The 24336-nt window shown below is 39.3% G+C and overlaps 2 protein-coding genes across 4 annotated transcripts; one reads left to right on the forward strand and one right to left on the reverse strand.

Annotated features, from left to right (window-relative positions):
- Nucleotides 1–427: 427 nt before the first annotated feature.
- zc3h7a (zinc finger CCCH-type containing 7A) lies at nt 428–21656 on the forward strand. Of its 3 annotated transcripts, none has more exons than XM_026164485.2 (23): nt 428–573; nt 1861–1963; nt 6382–6421; nt 6616–6819; nt 8474–8632; nt 10655–10735; nt 11998–12051; nt 12138–12177; nt 12273–12616; nt 12704–12956; nt 13053–13087; nt 13177–13321; nt 13461–13619; nt 14767–14972; nt 15617–15717; nt 15877–16058; nt 16211–16284; nt 18046–18182; nt 18265–18370; nt 18471–18579; nt 18670–18803; nt 20686–20849; nt 20939–21656. In XM_026164485.2, the coding sequence occupies exons 2-23, from the start codon at nt 1896–1898 to the stop codon at nt 21126–21128; spliced, it is 2985 nt and encodes a 994-aa protein (XP_026020270.1). In that variant the 5' UTR covers nt 428–573; nt 1861–1895; the 3' UTR covers nt 21129–21656. The 3 variants fall into 3 exon arrangements, with proteins under 3 accessions (XP_026020270.1, XP_026020271.1, XP_080156326.1); XM_026164486.2 differs by having other exon boundaries at nt 18049–18182; XM_080300200.1 differs by lacking the exon at nt 10655–10735 and having other exon boundaries at nt 436–573.
- Nucleotides 21649–23459, reverse strand: rmi2 (RecQ mediated genome instability 2). Its single transcript, XM_026164487.2, has 2 exons — nt 23081–23459; nt 21649–22419 (listed from the first exon to the last, which is right to left on the reverse strand). The coding sequence occupies exons 1-2, from the start codon at nt 23367–23369 to the stop codon at nt 22268–22270; spliced, it is 441 nt and encodes a 146-aa protein (XP_026020272.1). The 5' UTR covers nt 23370–23459; the 3' UTR covers nt 21649–22267.
- Nucleotides 23460–24336: the final 877 nt, after the last annotated feature.

Here is a 24336-nt window from a genome sequence, read left to right on the forward strand (position 1 = left end):
GACAATCTTAGAATTATGGATTGAGAGAAGGGGAAAAAAGAAAGAAAAAAGAATCAATCAGTTTATTATATAATATATTGTAAAATTATATGCAGATTATACAGTTAGCTGTAATTTCTGCATATGTATATTTTAATGTATTGGTTAAAAATCACAACAACAACAAAAAAGATTAAAAAACAAAAAACAAAAAAAAAAACCTTAAGTCTAAAACATAAAAGTTTATCTCTGTAAGCTACACTGATTCCAATGATTAGGGGACTATTCTAGCTGTAGGGTACACTTTGGACAGGTTGTTGTTAATAAGAATAAACAAATATCCACGTGTTTTGTCTTATTATTAATCGCCACACACCTAAATCCTACTTGCTACAACCTTTCAGTGCCTGTAGGGGCACCAGAGCTAATGGACTCGATGTTTGCGCTCGCTTGCATCAGAGCAGAAAAAGAAGCAAAGGGCGGCCTTCAGCGATATCCCACATTTAGCCAAGTTCTTTTAGCTATAACGAAAAATCACTTTCCCTCCCTTTAGATAGCCGATGTAAGGTTTGTGCGGAATAAAGACTCATTCATGTAAGTGTGAACGACAGCTACTTCTTATCCATTTCTTTGATATTTATTGTGTGTTAGCTACAGCTAAACAGCTACACCTCGCTATTGTTTGCGTTGAGGAACTAGTTTAACTTAGGCATGCCTATGCTTTGTTAGGTTCAGTCTACTTCCTAGAAACTTAGGCGAGTAGCGTCGTGTTTTTGGTAACGTCCGCGTATTTCTGCATACATAGAAGACGTGTGTTGTATCACTTCGGTATATTTTGGAACAGTATGAAAATTGCTAATATTTGCTAGCCGATGGTGATGGCTGGTGAGAACTGGACGGTCCCTGGCCGCGGGTAACACACGTGCGCTAACTGTTATGCGCCCATTATCGGACATATTCACGAAGCGCTTTCCCTCCTCTCCTGTAAAACTTTGTTGAAATAAATGTATTCTCCACACAGTGCTGTCTTCATATAGAGGAGAGTGCTTAGTGGCTAGAAAGAAAAAAAAAAGCGTGTCTAAACACAAAAGCACTGCAATAATAAAGTTAATTTCGGTCCGACTGTTAAGTTAATGGAACATAACGGGTGACTGTCTAAAGCTAGTATAACCGTCCGCATGACTCGGTAGCAGCCCATATTCTCTTCCGATTAGCAACCACAATTAAGAAGTGCCTTTGAAAATGTTTAGAAATGACAGGTGATATCATGTTATTTATGACCATCCAGGGTTGACTGCTTCATTTACCGGGTTTATGCGCCGTGGCCGCAGTACTGTCAGAAGGTGATAAATGCTCGAAGACTTGTGCACATTGTTTAGCACACAGTGTGCACTTTGTGTTGATGAATTTCGTGACAAACCAAAAAATATTTACATGAGGCAATGAGCTATCCGATGATGGAGCGCTTGATTCCAGATGCTAAGTTTAAATGGGTCCTAACGGCTCTGCTTATTGTCAAACTCTTCAGGTGTGTAGGTTTTGTAGCTTTCTATGGCTTCTACATTATACTAACCCGTATCTGCTCTGTTGTTACTGTTATTACCTCGCAAGCTAACAAAATGTTTAGCGTCACTTTCCGGAACTAAAAGCATGTCGTCATTACTAAATGCGGAAGCTAGAAATAATGGAAGGCAAGCGGCAAAGAAGCCCCTGATAAGTTGAAATCATATACTGACGGTTAACACTGAGCAAAGGAGCTTTTTAGTTAGTACAATCTGCCCGTGTCCAGTCAATGATGAGAAGTAATTTTTTATTTATTTCGTTTTCACCTGTCATTTTAAAATGACTCTACTGAATCTTCTGATTCTGATACAATTTCAGGTGCTGACTGAGGGAAAGGGACAAAACACGCAGACATGTCTGGAGCGTGTCTGGACAGAAGGACCCGCTGGCAGGAGATTCAAAAGGGCCTCCAGTTCATCCAGTAAGTGTCCCTGGTTTGTTTCTTTTTCTTCAGTGTGTGACTGTTTTCCTGAGCCATTTATTAGTTAGTCTTGGTCAGCTTTGGCAACTATTTTGATAATCTGATAATCATCTTATTGGTTTGTTTACATACAAAAAATTAGGGTCTGTGAAAGTGTGGTTTTTCATTCTATTATGGTTTTGCATGTGATGTCATGTGCATATTGCTCAAGAGCTGTCCGCCTCATTAGATGTGATAACCGGTAGAGATCACATCCAATAACTTGTATATATATATTTTTTTTCATATTTATATTACTGCCTCTTCTTCATCTGCTTCCTACACCATTACTCTCTCCTGCTCATTGCTCTCATCCTCTTTCTCCCCACTCCTGAACTGACGTTAGTTGCCATACTTAAAAGTAAACATAGGGTTCTAGCATAATAATGTTTAGTAGGTTATTCACTTACTTGACGTGTCAGGATTGCTACACATCTAAAATGGCCGAAACGTTCATGTCACATGGGAAGCGATCACGTGTCTGCAAAACCACAATCTCTCATTTATGTTTTAAGATTCGTACATTAAAATTTTCATCATCTTTCTCTTCATCCGCCTCCTCCCTCGTCTCCACCTTATCGACTTCCTCCTCACTTCAAGCCTTGATGTGAGGAGGAAATCTCTTGATTTCAAATTAGGGATCTAACAAAAGAAAACTCTATATAATGTTTATTTATAATGAGTGTTGTCACAGTAAGTTATTGTCACTAGCTGTCATCAGACTTGCAGCCCTTCTGTCTCTGGACAGCTAACGATAGATGGCTGTAAGCTAATGTTATGCCAGTGTCCTAAAACACTCTGACTTTCACTCACATTTTGATTACATTGTCAGACCGTATGAGAGTTTATTTGCTAAGTTTACGAGTCATTAACAACATTACACCCACTTCAAAGAAAATTTGAGTAATGAGCTGTGCTTACTTAGGTTCAGGAGATCCTCAACAACTCTCCTCAGTATTGTTGTCAGAGGTGAGGTTCATTGACTCATTACTCCAGGTTAAGGCAGAAACAGTGGGAGAAACATGCTGGTACAAAAGCTCAAAATTCATAGGCAAAAGGAATCAGTGACAATAATAGTTTATATCCTTGTATCAGAATATTAGATTACTTGGGTATTCAAACAAGTTACTTTTGAATTTTTACATATACATACATACATTTTTTTAACATCAGTTTGACTCACTTTTTCCTTCTTTGAATTTGGGTATCATTGACATTAACATATATAGTGATGCCACGATACCAAAACATTTAGTAGTCAGTACTCAATAGAATCGCATGATTCTCAATACTCAAACAAAATGATCCTCTTATGTAGTTAAACAAAATATGTATTAAAAAGTTGTTGTAAAACATGGAGTCAGATCTTTTATTTAAAATGCATGCATGTTGTGTTGACAGAATACAGACTGAAATGTTAGGATGTTTGCAGAATAGCCTACTAATATTACAGCTACGTTACATCAGCATTAGGGCTGCAACTAAAGGTTAGTAATACAAATTAAATTGCTAGTAGGATTTAAACAAAAGTTAATGTGCAAATAGGAAATTAAAAACGGCTTCTGTCCATAAGTTAGGGTTTAAATTAAATCAAAAAGATTTTCTTTCCAGCTCATGAATTCACGATTGCAGTGAACATGCTCTGGAGTGACGCTTGCTCTTATCTTTGAGATGATGTTCCCAGATGCTGATAACCATCCTAAAGATGCTCTCTGTCATTACTTCAGCCATTTGAGAGGTGCAAAGCCTGGAAACTCATCTTAATACTAGTAAAACAGAATTAGAAAAAACTGTTACTTATCAGAAATGTAGTTATATATCATAGTTTCTCAGATGGCGTAGTGTTCAATGTCAATTAAACTAAATAATTATTGACATGATCCAACCTACAGATTAACTACCTAAAGATAGGTGAAAGACTATTCAGAAGAAATGTTAATGTGTGAGGGGGGGACTTAAGTTTGTAGCTACTTCTGTTTAATTGTTTCCTCTTGCGTATCACTCATTGGCTAACAAAATTTACATAGTGTTCGCTTAGCAAGCATCATGCTGAGAAGTTTTCCGACAGGTAAGCTAACATAAACATTACTGTAAAAACCTAAACATTATCGTACAAACATTAACATAAATGAGACATCAATGCAATGCACCAACTTAACGCCCTAAATCTGATCATTCAGAGTTGACATCACAGCTCCATTGTGTCGTGGAAGGTTTGGTTTATTTGAACACTGCTTTTTAAGAGTGAACCATTATCCCTTTGTCAGCCACCCTTGAGTGCAAAGTACTCTCATAGCTGAATCTGCCTTTCTTGAGTTGGAGCAGAGCTGCACTACTTGCCATCTTCCAAGTGTAGTTTTTGCTGTCCCATTTGTATTTTTCCCTTTGCTTGTGGGCTTTGTTTCTAGTATTCTACTTCAGCATGTTTGGCTAGATTAGAACACTTGTATCCTTCTTCAGTTTCAGAAGAATGGCCACCTCTGTGCATACATCGCCTGTGGATGTTGGTATGGAATCATAAGTAGTATTGATTCTGGTGACATCCCTGACGTCCCCCCTACAGTGTAATCCTGTCACACAATATAAATACATTTCTTGAGGTTTTAAGCATGTAGCACATGGCTTCTTCATATGATATTACACTATTTTTTTTTTTTTTTTTTTTTTTTTTTTTTAAACACTATTTTGCTCTTCACTCTACTCTGAGCCCCTCCCAGATGGCCAAACTCCTCACCCTATCTCTAAGGGAGAGGCCAGCCACCTTTTGGAGAAAGCTGATTTTTAACGCTCGGATCTGCGATACCGTTCTTTCAGTCACTACCCAAAGTTCATGACTGTAGGTGAAAGTAAGCACGTCAACCAGTAAATCGAGAGTTTTTGCTTTTACACTCAGCTCTCTCTTTACCACAATGGACCGGTACAGTGTCCGCATCGCTTCAGCGCCAATCCGTCTGTCGATCTCGCGCCCCCCTCTCTGCTGACTCACAAACAAGACCCCGAATACTTAAATTCCGCTACTTAAAATACTTAAAGTCAGATAACACAATACCCATTGGATGATTGTAAAGGAACAGATTGAAAATAAAATCTTGTCTTTCTACCCCCCCTTTAAGAGTAACTAACAGTCCACCACAATCTCATTGGGTTGTTAATATCAGTTGGAGGTAAGAGAGACAGCCGATTACTGGTATTACTTCAGTTTTGTTTCTAGCTTCGTATTCAAGCATCAGGCAGAATTCCTTTATGACCACATGTTGTTTTAGAGCTGAGCAAAGCAGTTTAGCTTTTCATTTCATCTAATCCACCAAGGGCATTTTGTTTTAAAACAAAAGTGATACTTAAAATACTATGGTGAATGCCGTCACTGTGATGTAGTCTGTGTGTGTAAAGTTGACAAAGATGAATGAAATAGGTCTGCCACTTAGATTTTTTCACACCGAATCATTAAATACTTAATTGTTCAAAAACATGGCAACAAGCAAAGTGGTATTTTGTTGTATGCAGAGGAGCTCATCATGCCTTGGTTGAAAGGACTGCCTAGAATATATCGCCCTCCTACTCCACTGTTTAAAAGAAGAAATGCAACTCTACATACCAGGCAGCAGCTGTAGTGGAAAACAGCCTTTGAGAAAAAAAAAGACAAACTTTTCCATGATAGCATTTAATGGCACAATGGAACCTTTTAGTGTAGCAATTTATCCAGCTAGTTTAACATTGCAACAAATAATTGATGACTGTTGATGATATTAAGCTTGATAATGACTGTAGGTCTGTGTTGACATCTAAATGAAATGTAGGTTTGTGAACTGCTTGTGACATAAACCACACCCTGATTAGAATCGTAATACAATTTTACTTCCTGGCAGTCACTACTATTTAGTATAACTTAACAATACAGTCAGAACCAAACCAGTAGATGATGATGATGATGATAATAATAATGGATTGCATTTATATAGCGCTTTTCGGGACCCCTCAAAGCGCTTTACAATTCCACTATTCATTCACTCTCACATTCATACACTGGTGAAGGCAAGCTACAGTTGTAGCCACAGCTGCCCTGGGGCAGACTGACAGAGGCAAGGCTGCCATATCACGCCATCGGCCCCTCTGGCCAACACCAGTAGGCGGTAGGTGAAGTGTCTTGCCCAAGGGCACAACGTCCGAGACTGTCCGAGCCGGGGCTCGAACCGGCAACCTTCCGATTACAAAATGGATGGTTTGGTTTCAATACAGTTTTTAGGATGTTTTACTTAAAAAAAAAAAAAAAAGGGTAAAAAAGATCAGCGTAATTAATGTAATTTACAGTTTCTCACACACATACATAATTTATTTAATGGCTGGCACTTTGTAATTTCATTTTTATTTATTTCTTCTAGATCAACCCTTCCATTTCCTGGGAGTCAGGAGCAGTATGAGGTAAGCAGTGTAAATTTGAATGTACGGTGACCCAGTTCCATCAAAATTTGAGTTAAACAAATTTGACGTTATTTTAATTTATTGGGTAAAAAAATAAAAGGCAACATGTAATTTCCTGCATCTGTGTAAAGACGTATTACTATATTACTGGACTTTGTATGTTTTGTTTTATTTGTATGTTTTAAATTTTCCAGGTGTTCATAAAGGACCTTGTGTGGAATCTGTTTGGAGAAGGAAACGACGTGTTTAGGGAAGGAGAATGGACAAAATCCATCGAGATGTTTACTGAAGCACTGAATATAGCAGATTATGCTGAATCAGAAGATATCTGTGTTCAAACAGGTTTACTAGAAAAGCTGTATGCAAATCGAGCTGCGGCATACCTAAATATTGTTCCGGTAAGTTGTGAGCACGACATTGATCACAAGTCACTTTCAAACTTTGCTCTTAAATTTTACATATTAGTTTTGTTAGTAAAATGCATAATGGTGAGAAGGAAAACTTTAAGGATAAGATACTGTACTAAAATTTTGGATGTGAAAAACAAGCTACCTTATTGTTTGGTCTGTTTGTGCTGTTGGCAAAGTGATTTACTTAATCATATTGAGATAATACAGTTAAATATAGTTACTGCCCTTTTTTTTTTTTTTTTTTTTTTTTTTTTTGTTGTTGCTCCCCTGCTCTGCTGTGTAATTGTTATTGTAGTCTGTTGGTAGATGGTTGCTATGACACATGTCATGCACTATTCAATTTTTTGTGGATGGGAAGATGTTGTGAAATTAAAATGACAGAATGTTTTAATAAGGTTTCTTAGGTGCATAAATGCTAGAAATGGGTCATTTTAACCCAGTGGTATGTGGTTGCTAGGCAGCATGATAATGTCATTATTTGCCATGTAAATAAGAAACTTAATGGGTTTAAGATTTATCTGTGTGCCAAATTTGGTTGCTCAACTGATTGCCAGAGCAATTTGGTAGTGAAGGAATATAAACAGTGTGTTCAGATTGAATTCAGTTTGAATTCAGACTGCATTGACAGGAGAAAGTTTCCTCTGTAAGTAAGATGGACACATTCCAGGGGCTCAGCACAGTCTAAATGCAGTCCAGAAAGTGTAGCAATGTCTCTCTGGAGCACATCATACTACACTCACCATATTCCTTCTGGAACTTAATCACTGCTCTGAGCTCATCCATGATATTGTCCAGGGTCCTTGCATTCCTCGTGATGATAGCTGTACAGACGGTTTATATTTCCCCCTGTTTAACCCTGTGCTTAGCTCCTCTGAAAACATGTGGGGTTTTTTTTTTTCTTTTTTTCATATCTCTTCTTGAATGTGGGGTGTTTAACTTTGATAACCAGGTCGATTTATGCCAGATATATATTTTTGGTCTTTATAAAAACACATCCAAGAGTTCTGTTCTGTACTGGTGAAGCTGACACTAGATTGATTCGATTTTGGACAGTGATTTAATAACACGTGCTGCTTTTAACTTTGATTTAAATTGTTACCAACACTCTGCATTTAGAAAAAATAAAATATATATAAAATGTCACATTTTAGGAAATATGCTCATTTGCTTTCTTTCTTTGTGAGTGTAATACCTCTCAAGTCTAAATACAGATAGCAACTGCTTAGCACAAAGACAAAGAATCTTAAGAAATGGCTAGTCTTGCTCTAAGATATTAAATTATAGTGTATGTCATGTATTAAATCCATTTGAAACTAGTTGAAAACATATAACAATACACCAGAAAGGTGTAGGTTTCATTCATCAAAATGTAACTTAGTAATGGGAGAGACTGGGTTCCAGTAAATCAAACTGGTGGAAAATCAACCCTACTTTCCTGTTAGTGTGTTTGCCTGTATTGAGTCATGTTACATGGCAGTAAAAGCACTCTGCTGTCTTCAGGGAGGAAAAACAACACACCACACCCTTACCTGAGTCAACTCACTGAACGTGTAATGTCAATTTAGGACACAGGAAACTTTTGTTTTGTGCACACAGACCATGCCTCAGTATTCTTACTATGTAACATGTTTTTTTTCCATAGGGACTCTATGACCAAGCACTAGAAGACTGTGAAAAGGCTCTCCGGTTGAATGAGGGCAACTACAGAGCTCTGTACAGAAAAGCAAGAGCCTTGAAAGAGTTGGGGCGACATCAAGAGGCCTATGAGGCTGTTGCCAAATGCTCTCTAGCAGTGCCTCAGGTAAGGAGGCCCAATCACCCCACCTTTTTTTTGTCATGGACAAGTTAGCTAGTAATTCTCATACTGGATATATATAGAGGATACACCAAATGACTGCTTTAGCAAATGAGCGGGACTTAAGAAAGTTTCATAGACTGATATACCCTGGTCTTCAGTGTAATTAGCAATCGGTTTTGCTTTCTGCCATCTTAATTTACTGATTTCTCTTCCTTTCGTACAAATAGTGCTCAAATCTCAGCTCAGGAGAAGTTTTAAATTACCAAATGTTGCCAAATCACTCAACCCCCACTGGTCGTGGCAGATGGCCGCCCCTCCCTGAGCCTGGTTCTGCTGGAGGTTTCTTCCTGCTAAAAGGGAGTTTTTCCTTCCCACTGTTGCCAAAGCGCTTGCTCATAGGGGGTCATTTGATTGTTGGCGTTTTCTTTGTATTCTTGCAGGGTCTTTATCTTACAGTATAGAGCACCTTGTGGCTAATGTTGGTGCTATATAAATAAAATTGGATTCAAATGAATACTGAGTTATTCCTACTTAATGCTGTGAAATGAAAACAATACTCTGCTTTAAGTGTTACGAGTGCATAAATGCTAATAAGGCCTGACTTAGATTTCTGTGGGGAGTCTTTACAGTTTCTTTACAACTAAACCTACATAAATGGCTGACATTGTCGCAGGTATTTATGTTTGTGCTGGTGCTTTGTGTTAATTATCTTGTGGTTGTGTCCCAGCTGAGAGAAATAAATAAAATGCTGGAACTTTATTTCCCCCTGGGTCTCCCTTCTTTCTGGGGATTTATGCTTCAGCAGGAAAAATACGCCATCTATGTCGTAACTACAAACCGCTCAAACGGCATAGCCTTACGTACGCCGCCCGAGAAATGTAGCTACATGTCAAGTTGGCACAGCCTCAAAATATTGTGATTGGCCTGTTCATCATCGTTTCCTCCTATCTGCTTTTTTGCTGCACTTTTTGAATTTATCAATGAGAGGATAACAATCATCCTCTCAATAAAAGGAATAGCAACCATAGCATCAACATAAGGATTCACAAATGTCAGCAAATTCTTGAAGGGTAATCGTGGCAATTGTCGTATACGAGGGAAATATACAAAGATGTGGAAAAGCGTGAGGGACAACAATGTTAGCCCCTGAAGGGGGAAAAACCTGACCATAACAAAGGCCTGCTTTAGACTTCCACAGGTAGACTTTGTAGAGCGCAGAGACCATAGGGTTTTTATAGGAGTTTGAGGTTACGACGTATCAGAAGCATAAATCACCAGTAATTGGTCATTTTAGCCTAATGGTAGGTGGTTGCTTGGCCACATGGCCTATATGACAGAGAAGCACCTTCAGGGGCAGACATACCTGTATGCCAAGTTTGTCTGCTTAACTCTTGATCGTGTAGGAGTATTTTGCAGACAGATTTTAAAGATTTTGTTATAGTTAGTTAGAGATTGTTTTCATAAAAGGTGTATTGTGCTGCATAAACCATATACCAGAAGTATGAACATGTGCTGTTACATTCACTGGATCTTTGTAGGAAAGGTATAAAAGTAGTAATTCTACATGTGCACTTTGAATCATCATAGATAATATAAAAAATGAAGAAAGTTTGGTCTGTAGCCAAATTTTTGTCCACCTCCACCCACACCCTTTCTTTCCCCTAACCTCTGTACGCATTCTGGTACAGAAATTTGCTTGCTTGAAGGACTGCAAATGTAACCTTGGATACAAAAAATGTCAGGAAGACTTTGTATTACAGCCATGCTTTAAGAAGCTCTGCTTTATAAAGTAGTGGTCTCAACTGCACCATGTTTCTGTCATGTATTTGTATAGAATACTATGAATGGAGGGGGGTATCTGTCAGATTTAATTTTAGATAGACTCTCCAGGTTGGTAAAATAGTGCAGTGAAAAATTTCGAGAAAAAAAAAATCTTAATTTAACATGAATAGGATGTAGGAGATTATTAATAGCTGTAAAACATAAAGAATCAAAGGCGGTAACTGTCCTGTGTTGTTTCCCCAGGACTCCAGTGTCACACAGCTGACTCAGGACCTTGCCAAAACTTTGGGGTTGAAAATCCGTAAAGCTTATGTGAGGAGTAAGGTATGGATGTATGATGACAAAGGGGACCTGTTAGGTTTTTCAGAATTTTCTTTATTTTTTTGTATATCCGCTAATTAAGCAATGACTTACAAACCCTGCTTCTGGGTCCAAGCTCCTACTGTGTTCATTAAGGCTGTTCTCTTTTTTACATGTTGCAATGCTCTGTATATTTTTTTTATTTATAAACAAACCCCTTAAAAAATTCCTGTGATTGTTGTATGCTTCTCTAGCTGTTCATTAGCACAGTTCATATGTATCACATCTTTAGGCTTAGTTACATCGCAGGGTTTTAAAAACTATTCTTCACAAAAGAATATCTCTGAGGCTCAGTAGGTGCATGACTAACCCTGTGTTGTGGATCGATCATCACAGGCATTCTCTTGACTGAAGTTTGGTCTGTTTTCAGCATCTTTTTCACTGCCACATGATTGCATCTGTCTCTGCCCAACAGGGACACTCAACTTAACGTTCATCCTCCATTCCTGTTTAGTTTTCAGTCTCCATTGATGTTCAAAGAGAGAGCAGAGCTGCACGTTTTTTGTTTTTTTTGTTTGTTTGTTTTATTTATAAATCCCTCTGTCAGAACAAGGTGGATCAACTTTAGATGGAAACTAGCAAGCTAACTTCCTGCTGACTTTAGGTTCTGTTACACTTCAATCCTGTAAAGCCCCTTTTTCATGGATACCTGGATGTTAAACTTTATCGTAACACGTGGGAGAGCAACCACACGGAACATTTTATTGACAAGTTAGGGCAATTTTAACTCTGCGATATCAGTGTTTGTTTGAGTTTGGACCTGGAAATGATGATGATGTCAGACTTAAGGCAGCTAAAATATTTGACATAAACGTGTAATCCCTACAATCCAAAAGCTCAGGATTCAGAGTGCACTAAAAGTTAAGCTTGAGTCAGATTTTACAACTTTTGGCTTAATGTGATGCTAATCAGTTGCTTTGCTTACTGCAGTTGTCCCTGTCTGTGAGCCCACACCTGCTCTCCACACATACTCCACCTGACCACCTGTTGTTTAGACTTTCTGTTCACAATGGAATAGCCACTCAGAACAAAGTTTGCTTAAAGGAAAAGGAGCTAAAACTGCTCTGTCCAAAAAAAAACCCCAGCTTGGAGCATAATGGGTCCCCGGTTACGCTCAAAACAAGTAAAACCACTCTGATTCATGGAGGTGGTTTTCAATGAATTGCTGTGTTAATCGAATGATAAGGAAGTGAATTCATAAAAAGATTTTATTTATTTATTTACAGCCTGCCTTGAATGTTTTGAGAGGATCAAGTTATCAAGATGCGTCATGTGACAAGGTAAGCAACCTCAGCCACACAAAAGAAAATACGTAGCAGTAGTTTTCCAAGACACAAGGTGATCAATAACAATTTGTATTTTCCAGTTTTCTTATGGCTCAGATTCGGTTGAAAATATAGAAATTGGTAAGTTTTGGTCCTTGATAACCTTTTTATTTGCATATCAAAAGATGCCAGGGCTAAAATCACTCAATCTGTCCATCCTGTTATGTGTTTTTTAGAAGTGCCTCAGTTAACCCAGGATAGCAGTGTTTTGACTCCAGGACCAGCTCCCATCCAACTTCCGGTGGCAGTGCACCTACCTCTGAATGAAGCAGTGGTGGATGAACTCCCCTCTACCAACAATATTTCATCTGTCCCCTCATCTGAACCTCCAGGCTTCGAATCTGTCGCCCTGCCTGTGTCTGCATCCACGTCCGATCCCCTCCCTGCACTCACATTCGTAAATGGTTGCCGAGCCAGTAAGCCTTACCCAATTCTTGATACTAGTCAAGATTTTGATACGGACATCATTGGGGACGACCTAGATGATCTTCTGGACCAAGCTGGCCCCGAATCTACTATGGTTAGTTAGCAGAATCCCTGGCAAATCAATAAGACAGTGAGTTTATATTTGAACAGACGTGTGACTTTCCCTAATCTCCTCTGTCAGGTTATTCCTACGGTGAAGGGGCCTCTTCCTTTACCTGCCAGTATTGCCTCAGGCAGTTCCATGTCAAGTCCATTCCTGATGCCATCGCACATCAACCCTTTTCTCCCCAGTGGTCCACATCAGTGCACTGTAACGCTGCCGCCTCTCTATCACAAATCGGGGTCAAGTGCGTATTTTGGTATGGACACTTTTGACCCCATTTCACCACCACTGGACTCTCTGGATAGTCTCAGCATATCAGACTTTAAACCAGGTATGCTACTTCACCTCTTTACTTGGGCTAAGATCACTATTTTTCCATCTGTATCAGATACACAAATAAGCATTTTTTCCCCTCCTACTGTCACAGTTTCAGATTATGCTCCAAGTGGATTCCTTCCACAGGTAATTACTGTTTATCAATAATATCGAACCATCATCAGTTCAATCTTTGTTACAGGCTCATATCACATTGTTTTTCTTTGTTATTACAGATCAACAATAATCACACCCCAATGGGGATGGCTGTGGGTATGCCTGATGTAAAAGGCCTCCCCGCTGCTGTTGATTTAGCAAAGAACCCCCTAGCTGAAACGCATGAATTCAAACAAGCCTGTTCAGTGTGCTATGTCAAAACTGGTGAGGAATTGTTTTGACAGTACACTTATTTAACTGTCTGCTTTTTGTTCTGCTGTAAGCTCAAATTTGTCACCGTCTTTGAGGATGGGATGGGAAGTAGGGTTTGGTGCAACTTGTTTCATATTTTCTCTATTCACAGGGCCTGGAGTGTTGGATTACACACTTCATACAGAAGACCATAAATGCAAAAAGGATGTATTACTTGGCAGAATCAAGCATTTGCCAGACAAAACATGGAAACTCATTCGACCCAGACCAACAAAAACTCAATATGTTGGACCTTATTACATTTGCAAAGGTTAGTTAATTTATTTTTAGTGTAAATGCCTTTCTCACAACCTGTTTCATTTATTTATGTTGATTCCCCAAAGCATGGATGGGGAACTCTTGGCCTCATGGGCCGGTGTCCTGCAGGTTTTAGATGTGTCCTTGATCCAACACAGCTGATTCAAATGGCTAAATTACCTCCTCAACATGTCTTGAAGTTCTCCAGAAGCCTGGTAATGAACTAATTATTTGATTCAGGTGTGTTAACCCAGGATGATATCTAAAACCCGCAGGACACCGGCCTGGAGTTCCCCTCCTTTACACTAAATCAAAACATTAATTTACGTTTGTTTTGCCAAGAAATACCTGAATTATCAAAGCTCTTTTTGCACATTTGCATTGTTACATTGCGCTTATTTTGTTATGTTCATCTTCAGCTCTGCATTGTTATTGTTTGATAACTTTGCAAAAAAACCTTAATTATCATATAATTACCAGTTCAGCTCCTCTCCCTTTTAAGGCTACGCTGTCTTTAAACTTTCTTCTGATTGGTCGCCACTCCCAAATAGAAGTTTGGTCTGTATTTTATTTGATCATCCACCATTTTAACTGTATACATGACATAGAAAATAAGGAAAAGCTTAATAGCCCCACTTTAAACTCGAATCATTTACCACCTTTTTACAGAGACTGAATAAGATGAGAAATCCCTCTTAGTAGGTCCCATTCCCTCTTTGCTTGTTTACACTAAAACCAACAAATGTGGCGTAATGCTGTCCCAGTGTGCGTTTTCAGAAAGCTTGCCAGCATTCTGAAATCAGAGGCATGACGTGTATTACAACAGTGTCAGTGTCTAGTGTAGCGTGTCCCCCCCCCCCCACACACACACACTGGCTTTCTCATGAACACAGATGTCAGTTCAGCTCTGTGACTAAGTCTGCCTCTGGCTTAAAGGAGCAACAACAATATGCCCCATTCCCTCTCTGTACCTTTCACTCAGAAAAGCAAGGCAGGAAAAAATCATGCAACAGCACTGCTATTTCCTGTTTTATTTTACCTACTTATCCCTACTGAACATGTACACATTTATCTTCAGAGGAACATCTGTAACATGTTTTATGACTGACTTTGCTTCTAGCACTCTTTGTGATAATAAAACGTGACCTTGCGTGTTGCAGAGGTGGCTGTTGGAAAAGATTGCTTGTATCCTGGCCACTGCACATTTGCATACTGCCAAGAAGAAATTGATGTTTGGACTCTGGAGCGGAAAGGATTTATTTCCAGAGAACTGCTCTTCGATCCTTTTGGGCCAAACTCCAACATCAGGTTGACTGTTCCCAAGATCTTGCAGGAGCATCATGGGATATTCATGTTTCTCTGTGGGGTGTGTATTTTGATTTAGTGTCTTATCCAAAACTAGTGTGGATGTATGCAAGGCATGACCAGTACTTCTGGTTAAGTTATATTAAAGTGCCAAATCTTCGCTTTAAAAAGATTTATATTTTCGGTTCAGTGTTTTAAAAGTAATTGGAAATACAAATTCAAGGGGGAAAAATCCTCACATTTAATATTATGCTAAATGTTTTGGTGCGAAACTGTTTTGTTTCAAATAAATGTGCTGATGCACAGATGGTGAAGTAGGATATCTATCAGTGTGCATTCATCTCATAGACTGTAGTGATAGTGTTGTAGTGCTGCTGCATGTGGCCATGTGGGGATTTGTTTGTTTTTTCCTTGTGAGTTGAGGAGAAAATCTTTGGCCTCGTTGTAAATTGATTCTTTTGCTCAAATATGTTAAATGCAGAAAACAATGCAGACATTTATGAAATGAATAAACTGGCTCATTTAACCACAGTAGTAAATATATTTTTCATTTTCATTGGAATGGAATGAGAGACACTTTTTATGCTGCTCACGTTTTATAGGTGATCAAAGTGTGTATAGCATAAAAGTGTGTATATATAGTTTATTGTCTTGTTAGTTTAATGCCTAAAACAGATATTTTATGGGAAATGTGCTGTTCTGCAGGTGTGCTTTGACCACAAACCCAGAATAATCAGCAAGACCAACAAAGATGACCCTTCAGTTTGTTCTCATCCTGTGACAAAGCATGACTTTGAGGATCATAAGTAAGTCAATCACCATTTCAGCACATGAAACCATCCTCATTTTATTTGTGACTTAAAGGATTTACTCTTACAGTGTTTAGATCTTAGAATATGAAGATATTCTGGAAATGCATAAGAATTATCAGATTGCGAGTTTGATCACTCTGTTTCTTTTTGAAGGTGCCTGGTCCACATTTTGAAAGAGAATACAGTCCGGTATTCCAAAATAAGACCCTTGAGTCCCCATTGCCAGCTGGATCTTTGTCGCCACGAAGTCCGGTACGGTTGCGTGAGAGAGGATGACTGTTTCTACGCCCACAGCCTCATCGAGCTGAAGGTCTGGATGATGCAGCACGAGCTTGGTAAGACTATTCTTTGAAAATGATACAAGAACTGGGTGGTATTGCATCTGAAATGCTCCCTTTTCTTTCCCATAAAAGATTGTCATTTTAAATGCTATGTTTTTAAAAAATTAATCAAATTACATGGATATTTGGTTTTCTGGATTACACAGGTATCACTCACGAAAACATTGTCCAAGAGGCTAATAAGTTTTGGAATGCAACAGCTTCATTGCAGGGAGCTCAGGTAAAACCAGTGTTTGTTTGTTTTTCCCTTTCTCTAGTAGGTATTTCTACATTAAACATACATAAAATAACAATAAGAAGAATTTTATTGATCCCAAAGGAAAATTCCTGTCTCTGACATATGAATTTAAGGGTTAAGTGTAAAACATTTCTGTTTTACATTTAACAATAAGGAAATGAAGAACCCGTATTTTAGACCGTTTTTTGCCCTGAATTAAAGTACAGTGGGGGAAGTAATTGTTTGATGCTCTGCTGAATTTCTTTTTTGCTCACAAAGAAATAAACAGTCTCTAATTTTTATGGTATATTCATTTTAATGGAGACAACAATTCAATCAAAACAAAAAATCGATTGCATAAATTGATTTGCGTGTCAATGAGTGAAATAAGTATTTGATACCCTACAGCCCAAACAGAATTCTGACTCCCACAGATTGGGCAAACAGCCATTTAGTCAGTTACAGATACTTGTGCTCTCACAGAGAGCCCTTTTTCACTAGTAAGTACTTGGGTCAGCTCGGCTCAACTCAACTCATTTTTAAGGGCTTTCCATTAGGTGATAGTACCTGGAACCTTTTTAGTACCTACTTGGCTGGGATTCCAAGCAATCTGAGGCAATCCGACCATGTGACCGCATGCCACTGATTGACGTCACTTGATCAGTCATGAGAGCGTCTCCTTTATGAAAATAAAAACGGCCATTTTTGAAACCCGGCAGCAAGGGAAATTGCTACAAATAAAACAACACCATGGTCCCTACATACACCAAGCAGCAGGTATGCCATCTCCATCGTTGTGGTGTTTGTGTTGCATACAAATGACGTCATAGGACTTTTCGCTACGTTGCTATAATGACCCCATGCACATTTAAGTGGTGCGCCGTTGAAATGGAAAACATCTTGAGTCAAGTAAGTACTAGTGGAAAAGGGCTATGAAATGTCTTCCATTACAACCTTTCCACCACCAAGACCAAAGGGCTGTCAGAGGATGTCACTGACAAGACTGTAGACCTGCACAAGGCTGGAAAGACCATCAACATGTACAGGCCTATCTTAAGTTTGCCAGTGAACCTCTAAGTGTCTAAGAGAAGGCGAGACGAGAACCTCTTTCTCTCAACCAGAACACTGAAGATGGGTAGTGGATGGGTCTTCCTGCATTACAGTAATCCAAAACACATTGCCAACAGACAAAGAAGTGGCTAAAGAATCATATTAAGGTCATGGAGTGGCCTAGCCAGTCTCTAGTGCTAAATCCTATAGTAAATCGGTGGGAGCTCAAGCTTTGAGTTGCCAACTGGCAGCCAAGAAGCCTAAAGGATTCAGACAGCTTCTATAGAGAGGAGTAGGCCAAAATCCCTCCTGAGATGTGTGCAAACCTGGTGACCAACTACAAGAGGCTGCAACAGGGGTTTCTCCACCAAGCTGTAAGATGCTTTGTTTGGGGATTCGGTGTTATTTTACTCAATGATATCCAAATCAGTTTATAACTTATATGTAATGTGGTTTTTATGGATTTGTGGTTGATATTCTTTCCATTAAAATGACAGTACTACAAACATGACACATTGTTCATTTCCTTGTAAGTGAGCCAACTTACTTGATCTGCTGCTGAATTTGTAATTATTTTCCCCACGCTAAGCTGTTGCCATTGTCATTAGCCTTGCAGTATATACATTCCTTTAATTCTTTTAGTTGTTTCATTGTCGCGAAGGTAAAATTTATATTTAGTCACAGATTTTAACAAGTCCTTCAAAATATAATCAGCAGCTTCCCAGTGCACTGAGAAGATTTGGACCTCCGAATCTGAAGATGATGTTTGTTTGTGGCCAGTGCTGGAGAAACGGCCAACTAAGTGAAGCTGACAAAAACAAGAAGTATTGCACAGCCAAGGCAAGACACACGTAAGTATTTGGATGTCTTTGTGTATGTGGGGGATTACAATCCATTATGTCATTATTGAGTCACGCTGTCTTTCTGTCTCAGGTGGGCAAAAGACAGGCGGGTGGTGCTTGTAAGTTCCCATGAAAGGAAAAAGTGGACAACTGTAAGACCGCTTCCAACCAAAAAACCCATTCCATCTCAATTTGAGGTATGTTTCCAGCACAGTCTTCCCATCTTATATTTGCCAGACATATAATATATTCAGATTTCGAATAATGGAGACCAAATGTTTTCTGGTCTCTGTTTAGATTTGCATGCATGTGACAGCTGGCAAGAAGTGTCAGTACATTGGGAACTGCACATTTGCTCACAGTGTGGAAGAAAGAGACCTTTGGACCTACATGAAGGAAAACAACAGTGAGTTTTGTTGAAGCGATTGGCTCTCTTAATGTGTAAAATTTAATTGGTGAATGTGATGTGGCAAACACATTATATCCCCTCATTTAGTTGGAGATATGGATCAACTTTATGAGCAATGGCTGCAGTCTCAAAGGCCTGGCTGGGGTGATGAAACTTCCACTAACTCAGTCAGAGAAAATGGGAAACAGATCCACATGCCAACTGACTACGCAGAGGAAGTGGTGAGTTGATAAGTTAGTGGATATGAAATGTAGCTCAGTGGCATCTAGTTAATATTGTGCTCAGGGATGTTTGCAGCTAGACTATTAAATTGTGGTTCTTTCCCTAATTTGCAAGTAAACTACACTACCTGGTAGTTTAATCATTCCTATTTCATTAATGTATAACAACATGGTATTTGTGTGGATGCTATTTCACCTTGTTTTTTAGATTGTCCCTAATTATTCCTGTTTCCTGGTGAGTTCTGCCTTTTAGATAAGTTAGCAGTTTTTAATCGACTAGTACACTAAAGTGTACTTGGACTGAGTGATGCATACATGCCAGAATACATTTTAACGCTGTGCATTATGTCCTGGCTCGCTTTTCGTTTTGGGCCCAGGTGTGGTGTGATAGGTAGTATGAAGGTTAACCAAGCCCAAGCGTGGACCAAAAATTGCCCAAATTAAATGGTAAAATGGCCTGTATTTATATAGCGCTTTACTAGTCCCTAAGGACCCCAAAGCGCTTTACATATCCAGTCATCCACCCATTCACACACACATTCACACACTGGTGATGGCAAGCTACATTGTAGCCACAGCCACCCTGGGGCGCACTGACAGAGACGAGGCTGCCGGACACTGGCGCCACCGGGCCCTCTGACCACCACCAGTAGGCAGCGGGTGAAGTGTCTTGCCCAAGGACACAACGACCGAGACTGTTGGAGCCGGGGCTCGAACCGGCAACCTTCCGATTACAAGGCGAACTCCCCACTCTTGAGCCACGATCGCCCCATTAAGTTAAGCCAAAGAGTGCATAAAGTTATGAATCTCATTGTGTTCATACATACTTGGAAGGGGTGTCTGAAAGAGAGAGTGAATGGGCGATCGAAATGGGAGCTGAAATAGTAAGAATTATACTTGGGCATAGATCCTTAAACAGAATGTGAGTTTGGGGTAGAATTGAGAGGAATAGCTATGTGGGGACTGGAGTACAAGCCTGTGCTTACTTTAAGTACACTCTTTTGCCTGGATTATATTTCCTGCGTCCGTGTGATCGCTAAAGTCTGTGTGATATAAATTAGTCATCAGACTAGACTGAGTTATGAGGATGTGGATGTCTATATTTTTTTTGTGGCTGTGTGGATTCGTATATAAAGAATTTGCATTATAATGCACTAGCTACACATGCGCCCCAGGCAGCATACTTCAGAATTATAAGCGGAAAGTCTATTTGTGTCCTATTCAGTAGAATGTAATTGAGGCTTTGTTCAGTGGCAACATCCGTAATTATGCATCCTGAATTATGAATGTTTTATTTAATTTTTTTTTTTAACTGGAAGCAAAGCCAGTGCTGAATTTCGTTAAATGTGCCTTTTTATTTATTGGCCATGAGGTCAAAGGTCAAATCCTGTATAAGTCTATGGAAAACTATCCTTCAAGCTGACCTCTGTAAAAGGCGTTCTTGTCGAATTCAACAAGCTCTGTCACTTGTTAAGTTTTACTGTATAGAACATTAAGTTCTTTTTGGAAATGTTGGTTATTCTAAGCATTGTGGCAATTATCCAGGGTTTCTGCTTGAATAGGTGTTAGCCAATTAGCATATGGTTTTACAATCCTATTCGGACGGCACTCGTCGCATCCAGCTTTAATTGAACAAGATGGCCAGTGTGAAAGTTTTATGTAACAGGGCTTCGCCAAATAGTGGGTGATACCATGATTGCTAAATCCATCATTTATCCTGTCTTTCATGAAAGTGTTTTCATTAACAACAATGTTATTCTGTTCGTGCTATTTATTGATGAAGCAGAAAATAGTTGGATCTAGTGTGTCTACTCTGCATATTTTTGTGAAATTTCTAAAATGTATTTATTTGTTAATTAATTAAATGGAATTGTTTCTGCAGGCTGGCAATCATTGTTGGCTCTGTGGTAAAAACTGCAACAGTGAGAAGCAGTGGCAGCAGCATATCACTTCAGAAAAACACAAAGAACGAGTTTTCAACTCTGAGGATGATCAGAATTGCTGGCAGTATCGATTTCCCACAGGCACTTTCAAAGTTTGTGAGAGGTAGGTTTATCAGAAACAACGCATACTATGTGTCTTGTTACGAGTCTGATTGTTTTCGATGGTTGACATTTGCTGTCACTCTTTGGCAGGTTCCTCAAAGGCACGTGCACAGAGGATGACTTGTGTAAGCTGGCTCACGGGGAGCAGGAACTAAAAGAATGGAGGGAGCGCAGGGAATTCCTTTTGATGAAACTTGCCAAAGCCACAAAAGACCATCTTATAGCACCAAATGACAATGACTTTGGAAAATACAGTTTTCTGCTTAAAGACATTAAATAATGACGTGATCACAATATTCATGCACACTTGCAAATGATGCAGTATTCAGTCTCAAATCAGGTCATCTTTGAGGGCCTCTGACGTGCACAGGAAATAGCCTGATCACAGCATGATTTTAAAGGAGGGCATACAGGACAGGCCCCCTGAATGATGGCTGTTTGCTCTGATCAGAATTACAGGAGTGTTATCATTAAAAGCAAATACTGAGTGTTAAAACACTTTCCAGAAGCTTTGCAGTGCACCATTCTGTCATACCTGAAAATGGTGGGGAGGGAGGAAGCACGAGTAAACCTTGATCAGAGTCATGTTCAGATTCTTACAGTTGACCTAAACAAATTTTTTTTTCCCCCACAAACAGTTTGTATATGTTAATGACCTTTTACTGTTTTAAGTATCAATTACTTAAATAAAGAGTTGAGTTGACATTCTTTTATTTTAATCAGTAAGCATAGGTCATCTTCACTTTCCATTTATCTAATAGTGTTACCAATGTAATGGGCACCACACCAAATAAAGCTCCTTTTTTAATCTGTTTTGAAATGGCTTTTATTTAAGCATACACATGCCCAATTCCAGTAACTAAATACAGAAAAGGTGTCCATCTCACTGTAATCATTATGAAAGCAGTTTCATACATTGTTGATTGTTGTATTGTCTTATAATGGTCCATATATTACAAGCCTGTATGTTACAGGTAACATTGTTAGAGTTGAACTAAAATCATTTACATTAAACACAAGTTCAGAGCAATCCTCAGTGATGGCTTTATACACAATGGGGAGTTTTGAACTCTCATGTCAATACTGATGCAGTGTTTTAATAAAGACCTGATGCATTATTGAAAAGTTATTTGACCATGTTTACTTAACAAAGGTATTCTGAAAAAGAGTCAAAACCTCAAAACGGTACTAGTACAATGAAGATAGTTTTTTTTTTTTTTGGTCAAGGTTAAGTTATCCATCTAACAGCTCCAGTGACAACTTTGGATTAGGAGCCACACACCAGTTTTCTTAATCACTTGACCTCCATCAAACAAGTCCAGCAGAAAGGAAAGTCATCTTTTAAGTCTGCTGAGGTAACATTTGACACTTCAGTAGTATGTAGCAAGCTACAGGAGGAGGAGCACTTCAGCCCAGCATTCAAGCCAGCACCTGCTGCAGGTCATCCACCTCAAGCTTCCACATTCGTCTGTGAAGTGCAGCAAGCTCCGAGAGGTCTGCCATCTTCACTGCACGGATGGCTGGTTCTGGTGAGATCGCCTGAATGATGCCCATCACCATGACATATTTCCCTGTAAGAACAGCAGCAAGTGGTGAACTGTTGACCGACAGTGATTTCAACGGTAAATCGTGGTTGGAGAGATAAATCTGCCAGCTTGCTGCTACAGATTTTAGGATTAATGCTCTCCTTTCAGCCTAACAAGCTGTGCACTGATGAAAATATTCACATTAACCAGGATTCTCATGAATTCAATAACAGGCCACTAATATCTAGAGTGAAAATGATCTCATTTAAAAATTGTTGTTCAACTACAGCTTTTGAACTTGCAGTGTGTTAAAACCGTATTAGAATTTTAAAATACAGGTCTGAGTTCATTAACAATAGTAGTTCTACTTTTTATTTGTAATTAAAAAAAGAGTATCCTGTTGATTTTTTTCTTCTATTAAGATACTTCATAATAACTCCTAGAATGTAATGTCATTTTGTGTTTGATTCTGTCACTAGATAAAAATGCAGTAAATGGGGACAAAGCTATATTTTTCTCTTTAACCAAACAATATACGTCCCCTTTCTAATTGGTCCCAATAATAATGACTAAGCAACAAAAGCAGTTTCTTTTCACTTACCGGTATATATGCCTAATAGCCAATAATTGTTCTCGGGGGGGTGTAATTAAATTTTAGCTTCTGTGTGGATTGAAACAGAATCTAGCTTGGGTCTGGGTCAGTTACCTTGGGACAAGCACGGTTTCCCTTTGGGGATGTTGTTAACACCCTGAACAATGAAAGTCCCCGTCTCATCCATCAACAGCACGGTGTCTCTGTCCTGCTGGACTTCCAGCACAGTCCCCTGCATCCACACCAGCGAGACAGGCAAAGAGCGTCCCCTGCCCAGTCTAATTACACAGCCGGCCCCGCTATCAGCGGTGCCCCAGTTCCCTGCCGCCCTCAGCTGTCCCGACAGCACTTTAACAGGCGGGGGACGTGTCCTTTCCACGTCTGTCTTCTCTACTTTGGACATCACTGACAGACTGCTGCTGGCGTCAAGCGACGGACAACTTGCGACAGCGTTTTCATTTCCCGCCTCCCCACGAGCGGAAGTCGTGGCAGCACTCTTTTCCGGCAATAAAACACGTCCTCGCCTGATTTCTTCAGAGTAAAAGCATCAAAACTGAACTTCAATCACAGGCAGGTGAATAGGAGGCAGCATATGATAGAGGGGAAATTCACAGATAAAACACATTTAATTAGTGTAACTGTCATTTCCGTATTGTTTGTAAGCATCACAGGGGGGATCTCTGGGCATCAGGTCCATTTGTGAATGTTACAAAGTTTTAGTCTGCTGTGATAAAGAGCTAAAACCTTGTATAGAAATCAGCCTGGCAAACTGTGATAATGAATGAAATGTACAGTAGTGTATGTTTACAATCCGACAATCCTGAAGCTATATTAAAAAAAAACATGTTTTTTAAAATGGACAAAATAGAAAGTGTCTCCATTGGTATTTTTGTTTTTCTTTTAAATACTGATAGCCATTTAAGAAAGAAAAGAAGAAAGAAAGAAAGTGTACTTTATTGGTCCCCGTGGGGAAAATCCCTCTCTGCATTTAACCCATTCACTCAGTGAAGCAGTGGGCAGCCACTGGGCGCCCGGGGAGCAGTGTGTAGGGACGGTACCTTGCTCAGGGGTACCTCAGGGTAGCTGTTCAGGGGAATCGAACCCCCGACCTTCCATGGGGCCACCACTCTACCTACTGAGCTATCCCTGCCCTTATAATTTATGCAAGATTGCTGCAAAATATGGCTTTAAAACAATTTGTTAAATTGAATTTGTGTTTGATTTCTTCAGTTTATGCATCTTCGTTATAATGGTTGTGATACTTTAATCAAAAATAATAAAGAAGGGAAACCAAGAAAAAAAAATGTACATCTGAGTCCAAGGAGCAGCTCATTTTGTTATTTAAATCTGATGCATACTCCATTGATGCA

The sequence above is a fragment of the Astatotilapia calliptera genome, chromosome 4 (assembly GCF_964374335.1).
Source record: "Astatotilapia calliptera chromosome 4, fAstCal68.1, whole genome shotgun sequence".
Lineage (NCBI taxonomy): Eukaryota > Metazoa > Chordata > Actinopteri > Cichliformes > Cichlidae > Astatotilapia > Astatotilapia calliptera.